At 63.2% G+C, this 8,838-nt stretch overlaps 1 protein-coding gene and 1 long non-coding RNA gene across 2 annotated transcripts in view; both read right to left on the minus strand.

Moving 5' to 3' along the window:
* KDM4B (lysine demethylase 4B) overlaps positions 1-8,838 on the minus strand; it is an 86,614-nt gene that overhangs the window by 16,686 nt on the left and 61,090 nt on the right. Inside the window, 2 exon segments of the mRNA XM_077779841.1 lie at positions 1,094-1,296; positions 1,665-1,766. Coding sequence (XP_077635967.1) covers positions 1,094-1,296; positions 1,665-1,766 — 305 coding nt within the window.
* LOC144244745 (uncharacterized) lies at positions 6,599-7,338 on the minus strand. The gene is made up of 2 exons (XR_013339070.1): positions 7,204-7,338; positions 6,599-6,978 (listed from the first exon to the last, which is right to left on the minus strand). It is a non-coding gene; the product is annotated as an uncharacterized LOC144244745 (long non-coding RNA).

The raw sequence follows: 8,838 nt of genomic DNA on the forward strand, positions 1-8,838 counted from the left end.
TCTCAAGTTACAGGTGCGTGAGTACATCGACCACAGCCCAGGGGCAGATCACTCGCTGCTCCAGCACCACCAGGGACACCCCCCAGGCTCCCCACTCTTCGGGCCAGAACCCCAAAATGGCTGCATGTCTTGCTCCCTTCTCACTTTCCCTACAGATCCCAACCCTCCAGGGTCAAATGCAAACCCCAGGGCCCTGTCAGAGAGGTCTTTACTTACCCACCACAGCCCAGGTCCCCCCCACCCTCCTACATCTCAGGGGACGTGTATTCACTCGTGAGCGTTTGTTAGGTCCCTGAGGCTGCGTGATGGGGGTGCAGGGCCTAGAGGGCCCATTGCCCGCCGGCAGGGAGCCCCTTGGAGTGGCCAGGAGGACAAGAAGGCAGCGGCCACAAGCCAAGGGGCGGGGCCCGGGACAGCCTCTCCCTCAGCCTCAGAAGGAGCCAGCTCTGCCCACACCTTGAACTTGGCCTCCGGGGTGCTTGGTTACAGCAGCTGCAGCGGGCGAGGCTCACGCTCTCCGTGAATGATGCACCATCTGGCTTGGCATGTTCTCTGAACTTGAATTTAACGGGACGTAGCGTATGTGCCCCGTGACATTTGAGTGGGACATGCCACCGAGCGGGGGATCTTTGGAGCGCTCACAGATCACTACCCCAGACTGCAAGGGCTTTGGATGGTATGTGGGGCATGTTTCCGGGGGGGCCCCCCGTCCCCAGTTCACCCTGACGTCTGAAGCCCACCAGACAGAAGAGGGTCTGTCCCCGCTGCGCACACCCACGTGTGCGTGGCCGCAAACCGCAAGCTACCCCCTCTCTCTCACATAAGGGACAGGGAATACCCATTATGGGCTGAGCGCCTATGTCTCCCTGCCCGTGTACGCTGAAAGCTGATGCCCGTGGAGACAGTATCGGGCGGTGCAGGGGTGAGAGGCGGGGCCTTCATGAATCTAACGGAGGCTGGAGATTCCCTACCCTCCCCCCCCCAAGGGAGCAGCTGAACTGGACCCTTAAAGAGCAGGGACTCCGCGGGCACAGTGAACACTAGCTTTTCCACCAGCTGAGGCTCAGCAAGGAGACCCCCAGCCACGACTGACCTTCTGTGGCCTCAGCCTCCCGGCCCTGGGGTGGCATTGGCTGGGTCTCCTCCTCCTCCTCCTCTTCGGGGTCAGCCTCCTGTGAGGTCTCCTCCTTCAAGCCACCAGCCTCCTCCAGGAGGGCGGCCCCGGCGGCCCCCTCCCCGGGGGACTTGGGGTCTTCCGGCTTGGGCTTCTTGGGCTGGCTCCGTTTCCGGTGGGACCTGGAGAGGGGCAGTCATCAGGCAGGAGGCCAAATGACAGGGAGAAGCCCTATCTGTGCGCCCCACCACCCAGCCGGCAGAACGGAGCCCTGGATGGCATCCCACAGTCACAGGGCCAGCAGGGCTGGCGTGGGGACAGGGGAGGGGGACAGGCCCGGGGGCCGTGTGGGGCAGAGCGGGTGCTGATGACCGGGAGGTGGGATGGGGGGCGCTGGGGAGGGGAAGGGACAGGCCTGGGGACCACATGGGGCAGAGCGGGTGATGACCGGGAGGTGGGATGGTGGGGCTGGGCAGAGAGAGCCGCCGGGAGGTGGGGGGAGGCAGGGTGACGGTGGAGATGCCTGCACAAAGGGACAAGGTGCACTTACGGCGGCCCCGGCCTCCTGGTCTGCTCTTTCTTCCTGTCTAGACTGGCCTTCCTGTCCTCCTCGGTCTTTCTCCAGTGTCTGTTTTCTTTCAGACTAATTTGTCTAGAATGTAAACGTCAGGGAGTTTTTCTCCAGCGCCTGCGCTGACTCCCCAGACGCCTCATCTGCGGGCCTGGCCTCGGGCACCTGGGCGTCCCATCCCCGTGCTCTGTGGCCCTCACTCAAAGGAGCTGCAGAGGCCGCGGCTCGCCTGCCGGCAGCCAGCCTCAAGGCCACCACAGTCTGGGGGCAGCGCTTGGCCCCAAATGAGCCGTCACCTGAGGCTTAGCTACGGCTTCTCAGTGCAAACCAGAGAGAATCGGTCATAAAGGCAAAAAAGAACGAGACCGTGGTGGGTGGGCCTGCCGATCAGTGCCCAGGGCCTCCCTGTCCAGCTCAGGGGGGACTTTCCAAGGAGGGAAGAAGTGGCTTTGGGGCTGACACCAGGGTGTGTGCTGCACCCAGGAGCTGAGGCGGAGGCTGGGGTGTGGAGAAGCCGCCTTGGGCCAGTCACGAGCATCCTGCAGCTGTTGAGGGCACGCCCCTACGGGGTCTCAGGCTCAAGGCCTCATAACCTTTCTTCATAGCCTTTCTTCCCCCTCAGTGTCAGCGATGCCAAGGGGAGGTGCTGGCTGCGGCTCCCCTCCCCCTGGGGGCTCTCGGCGTGGCCCCCGGGAGGTCGGTTTGGACACAGAGCCCTATGGGGTCCCTGCAGCAGTCACACCTCCAAGGATCAAGAAGTCACCGAGCAAAGCAGGGCTACTTGACTGGGGCTGGGTGGGGACCCGGGGAGGCCTTGAGGGCTCCAAGAGCCAGGACCCCACGTCCCACCCAGGGGGTGACCACCAGAGTCCTGCAGTCCCCGGACACGGGTGCCTGATGGCTGGTGGGCCCTCTCCTGACTGACCCCTGACGCTGACTGCCCTGGGCCTTCCCACTGCGGGGCTGCCTCGCTCAGGGTCCCAGGCCACGCCGGGCTGACAGGCCCCATGATGCTGGCGCAGGAGCCTTCTGATGACCGGGGGCAGGAAGCAGGGGAGCATTCCAGGGTAGGGAGCATCATGGGCGCAGGCATGGTGTCACACACATCATGGCGTGCACGGGTCGCTGCGGGGGTGCAGGGTGGGGTGGGCAGGAGGACACACGGGCAAGGGACCAGGCAGGAGGGGGCGCGGGGGCCAGGGGGAGAACGCACTCTACCGCCACAGAGCCCCTGGGACCTACACGTGGGGGACTCTGGGAGGGGCGCCCCCCCCAAACAAGTCCCAGGACAGATGTGTGGCCCAGCTGGCTCTGTCACCTGCTGCCACCAGGGGGGAGCGGGGGCTGCAGGGCAGGGAGCCCCCAGGGGGGACCCCGTGCTGGCCCCAGCAGCAACCAGCAGGAGGGCACCCTCCGGCTGAACTCACCTGGCCTTGGCTTCCTGCAGCTGCCCGGCTCCTTGGCCCCCCTCCTACCCGCCCTGCCCTCAGAAATGGAGGCCCTTCCTGATGCCGCTGCCCCCAGGGTTGACAGGGGTGGGGGTGGGGGTGGGGGTGTGGTCCTGTCTCCCAGGGAGCCTAAACCTGGCGCCTCCAGCCCCAGCGCCAGCCCCCAAGCACCACTGGGCCTTTGCTCCTGTGGAGACCCCAGGATGGGCAGCATCGGCCGGCGGACAGAGGCAGAAGGCCGCCCCTACTGCAGAGTAGGAAAAGCGAGCGGAAGGTCAGCATGCAAAGAAAGATCTGTTTCGTGAAAACGGAAGCTGGAAGAATGGTGGTCAGCTGGTCGGGGTCACAGGAGGCGGCGGCCACCACGCACCTCCTGGTCATGCAGTCTGGCCACCCCGGCGTCCCCCGGGCCAGACCCCCAGGTGAGCCTCCTTCCCCGCTGCTAGTTGTTCCTGCTCGTGCGGACTTCTCCACGTCTCCCCTATGGCTGTGGGGACAGACACGCGGGGTGTGGCCATCCCACCACCAGGTGCCACATGGCGGAGTGCCTCGTTTCCATTTTCCTGACTATAGATCTGGTCCATCCACGAGCGACGGAGCCGCCTGCGTCCTCTTCGTGAGCCCCTCCCGGTGCCGGGCATTGGCCCCCGTCTCAAGACGCTTGCCATCCAGGTGATCTCCAAGCTCCCAGTGTGGCCTCCTACGCGGGCTGTCCCCACACTCCTCGATGATGGCGGGCGGCCCGTCCCCTTGAGCCCCCTTGGACCTGCCTGGGTGGGATCCAGGGCCCTCCGCTCTGTCTTCGTTGGTGCCCTTGTTTAGTTGCAGAACGTCCTCTGGGAGCGCCCTCAGAATGGGAGCGACGCCTGAGGCTTTGGAGGTCCAGAAAGATCTTTATCCCCTTGCATGTTTAGTTGGTAATTTCACTAGATACATACTATTTTTTTTTTTTTTTTTTGAGAAAGCACATGAGTAGGAGAGGGGCGGCGGGGGGGAGGGAGAGAGAAAATCCCAAGTGGTGCAGAGCCCAACGGGGGGCTGGACACCACGATCTGCGAGACTGTGACTTGAACCAACGTCAAGAGTCAGTCACTCAGCGGACTGAGCCCCCCGGGCGCCGCGGAGGTACATGCTTCAGTTGAAATTCATTTCCCATCTGAGTTTTGAAGGCCTTGTTCCTTCGGGGCTGGCCCACAGTATTATGGATGGGAAGCCCGACGTCTCCTGGCTCTCTCGTCCTTTATGTCGACCTAGCTGTTCCGTGCAGAAGCTTCTGGCATCTTCTCTTTAATCCCAGAGCTGCGAGGCCGCACAGTGATGTGTGCAGAGTGTGGGTCACCCTCGTCCTCTGCACCAGACGTTTAAATCGCTGATGCCGTGCCTGGGCCCCAGACAATGTCCTCCTCTCTTCCCAGAAATCCTGGAGAGGCCGGAGCTGCTCCAGGAGCCTCTGCTGTCCGACCTCCCGGCTCTGGGACCTCAAGGCGACCCCAGCCTGGAGGGATCAGGCGGCTGGAGGCTCACGGCTCTTCTCTCTTGCGCTGCAGAGGCTGCCTCACTCCCCGTCTTCTGCTGAATTTCACCCTGAGCCCTGCGGCGCCTCATGCTCGGCCCCCTGCCCCTCAAGCGCCCTCCATCTCTCTGCGGCCTTTCCAGGCTGTGCCACCACGGCACGCCCAAGTCTTAGCAGCCGCCCTCCCTGCACTGTTCTGTCACCCCCCGGGCTCATCCGTGGAGTTTCAGGAGCGGGTGGAGAGCATGCACTGACCGCCCAGGCCTGACGGGGGTGGTCCCTGCCTTGGGTGCCTATGAAGCGAATACCAGGACCGAGTCCACACACCTACACTAAGACTTTCAACACGGAAGCAGACGTCTCAGGACCTCGGATGGCAGGAGGCAGCATGGGGACTCCTCTGGGACTCCCACCCATGCAGCAGGCTGTGGTCTGGTCGACAGAGGGGCCCAGAGCACTCAAGGCGCCAGCTCTCGCAGGACTGGCCGCTGCCCAGGGTCTCTGCTTCCACAGGGGACACCCAGGGCTGCATCAAGGTCCCCCGAGCCCTGTGCCCCAGGTCCTTCTCCCGGCCGCCTGGCCCCCAGACGCGCTCCCCCCTTTCCCCTCCAGCACTCCATAGCCCCAGAGGCAGGCAGGTCCACGGCGTTTAAAGGACTTCACCTTGAAGAGAAGGCAGCGGCGCTCTGGGGAAGAACAATCCAGGGAACGCAGTGGGCCACGGGGCCAGTTCGTGAGCAGCCAGCAGGTGTGTCTGTGGGGAAGGGCTCGGCAGAAGGGCTCGGCAGGGCAGGGCTTGGTGGGGGCAAGTCAGAGACGTGGTGCTGCCCAGCCTGGTCGGGGCATCAGGCGCAGGGGTGAGGGGAGATGGGCCGCCCACAGGCCAACAGGCATCAGAGAGCTGGGAAGCTGGACCTTGGCTCCGGGTCTCCATGGTGCCCAGAGGTGGTGGGTGTGGGTGGAGAGGGGTCCGGGTGGACGGCTGGGGGTCAAGATCAGCAGGAGCAGGCAGAGGCTGTACTGTACACCCCTGGGTCCCCACAAGGAGGCGTGCCCCTGTCCGTGTGTGCAAGGCGCGCGTGCGGCCGGCAGGTTGCACGCCCACTGGGACACATGGCTGGTGCACAGCGTCTCTTGAAGCGCTTGCCGGATGTAACGAGGGGCCGGGAGGAACAGACAGGTGCGCCCGCAGAGGGGCCACTTGTTTGGAACAGGAGGAGGGAGAGTGGAGACACTGGGGGGGGGGGCCTCCAGCAGGGGGCAGGGAGGTGATGTTTGTGACGTCTGTCAGGGGGTCAATTCGCCGGAGCAGATCTCGGTGTGGAAGATCCCCCACAGGAAGGCAATGAGAAGGGCGCACGTCACTCTCTGGGGGAGGCCGACACCCGCCTTCTGCTGGGAGGTGACGGCTGGGTATGGTGTTGGCACTGAAGGAAGGCCGAACCCCTGGGGGTTGGGGGCTCGGTGGAGCAAGGACCACGAGCTGCTGCTGCAGGTCGGGGGAGGAGGAGAGGCCGCGCGGGCACCCACCGCATGGAGGGAAGAGGCGGGGAGGTGAGGAGCCCCCTAGTGCCTCTCCCCTGGGCGGGGGCGCCAGTGTCTGGGGGCATCTATGGTCGTCACAACTGGGGGTGCTACTGGCACTTGAAGTGGGGGTCGGGGCTACTCCTTAACCTGAGCCTGTGCCTGCCCAGAGTGACCCAGCCCCAGGGTCCCCAGTGCTAAGGGAACAGAGCTGGCATCCCTCCTGACCCTCTGCCCAAGCCAAGGGCGCTCTGGGGGCGCCGCCCCACCCGAGGCTCAGGGGAGAGACAGCGGTCGGGGCAGGGCACCACGTGGCCAGGAGAGAGTCATGCGGGACTCTGCGTGGCACTGAACTCGGGCCCCCAGGCAGCCTTTTCGGAGAACGGCCCCCCTAGCCCGTGACTTTGAAGAAAAAGAAGGGAATCAGCTGTGTTTTACGTATTTAAAGGCTTTGAAGGAAATTGTATTCCTTGGATCATGACGAATTTGTTAGTCAGTCTCCCCGCAGGAGGAACACAGCCCCCCTAGTCGGCAGCAAGGGAGGGAGGCGTGAGGCAGGAACGTTCCAGAAATGAACAGTGTGTGGACGACACGGGCTGACATGGGGGCCAGGAGGGCGCAGGGCGCTTCCTCTGGCACAGAAGGTTCTGGGCTGGCAGGCTGTGGCCCCTTGTCCCAGGCAGGCTCTTCCAACAGCCTCCAATGCCACTCTGTTTCTGGCGGTGGTGTCTGTTTATTGGCAATCCACTCTGTTGACCAATTAGCCTGAGCCACGATCAATCAGCCATTATGCAAACGCACGTCTGGCCTGGGGGACAAGCCTTTGGATCAGCTGCAGACTGGCCTCAGCAAGAAGGTGCACTCCGCAAAGAACACACGAGAGAGAGAGAGAGAGAGAGAGAGAGAGAGAGAGAGAGAGAGAGAGAGGAACAGAGGGACAGAAAGAGACAGAGAGCAAGGGAGAGAGCACGTGCGGGAGAGTGGAAAATCAAAAGGACAGATGACAAAAGAAATCAGAAAAAAAGAGACTCACCTTCACAATGGCTATCTGGAGCTGCCGGAACATTCTCAGAGAGAGGGGGCCCAGGGTAGGAGAACATGCAGGGCGGCTGAGGCTGCCCAAGGTTTGTGGATTCACAGACGGGACACGTACAAATAAGGACAGCGGGTCGGGNAGAGAGAGAGGAACAGAGAGACAGAGAAAGAGACAGAGAGCAAGGGAGAGAGCATGTGCGGGAGAGTGGAAAATCAAAAGGACAGATGACAAAAGAAATCAGAAAAAAAGAGACTCACCTTCACAATGGCTATCTGGAGCTGCCGGAACATTCTCAGAGAGAGGGGGCCCAGGGTAGGAGAACATGCAGGGCGGCTGAGGCTGCCCAAGGTTTGTGGATTCACAGACGGGACACGTACAAATAAGGACAGCGGGTCGGGGGCAGGTTCTGGACCGGCCCGGCCACTCGGCCAGGATGGCTGTCCCCAGAAATAGTTGCAAGGATGTCCCCACAGGGTGTGGGAGTGCCGGCAACGGGGCTCCCAAAGGAAGGGCGTGGCCCAGACTCCCAAGCCCTCAGCGGCCGGGCCCCAGGGAGTTGCCAGCGGGGCCAAGTTCAAGCCCAAAGTGACCAAGTGCTGCACCGGAAAGGCCTCACTGGAGGCGCAGGTCCACCTGCCGCCTGGTCTGGGGCAGCTGAGCGTGGGGAGGGTGGTTCTGGACGGTTCAGGAAGCTAAGAGGACAGCAATACTTTGTGGCAGGTGAAAATGACACGAAATTCCAATTGCAGCATCCATCACAGACATTTCACAGGGACAGGCCATGCTCGCTTGTTTATCGAGTGTCTTCCGTGTACGGCGGCTTACGAGGAGTCAGGTGGCTCTGAGAGACCGTGGGCCTGTCACTGCAAGGGCCCGGCTCACGGCTGGGGCCCCGTGAGCACTTGCTGACTGGTCCCTGGGCACCAAGAAGGAATCAGCAGAACAGCATCCATGAGCACTCAGGCCCGGAAAGCCTGGCGCTCCCACGAGAAGCAAACAGACTGACGTTCTGGGCACCGCGGCCGGCTGTCTCTCGTTCCTGGCACGCCGACTCCCTCCTCAGCCCAGACCTGCCACCCACGTCCCTACAGCCTTGATGACACACCAGTAGGGCGCTGGCGCTGCGCCCTGTCCTCTCCCACCCGACGCCGGGCATGCGGTAAGGCGGCGCCTACGCAGTCCTGGAAGGGTCCACACTGTGGAGAGAGGCCTCCGAGCTCAAGAGGGGTGCAAAGGACGTCCCGGGGGGAACTGTGACCGCGGCTCCAAGCAGCACGTTTGTGCCAAATGAACGTCCACAGAGGTGAGAAGCTCACGCGGGCCCTGGCACGACACGGGCCACCACAGGTCCCCACGGAGGGGCCAGAGCGGCGCCGACACACGGACACAGGGCTCTCGCGCCCAGGGTCGTCCTCCCAGAGAGGAAAGCGTGTAGCCCCAGGGCCCCAGGGCGGGCCTCGCAGGAGCTGGTGAACGGGGGTGGGAGGGAACCGGGATCCCTGTGACACACACGCCACCTGCCCCAAGGCCCATGGTCCATGTTCGGGGAAGTGGAGGCCTGGGAAGCACACTTGAAGATGAAGCAGGAGGAGGAAGGAAAAGGAGAGGAGGGGGAGGGGAGGGGGAGGGGAG

The sequence above is a fragment of the Crocuta crocuta genome, unplaced genomic scaffold (genome assembly GCF_008692635.1).
Source record: "Crocuta crocuta isolate KB4526 unplaced genomic scaffold, BGI_CrCroc_1.0 scaffold110, whole genome shotgun sequence".
NCBI lineage: Eukaryota > Metazoa > Chordata > Mammalia > Carnivora > Hyaenidae > Crocuta > Crocuta crocuta.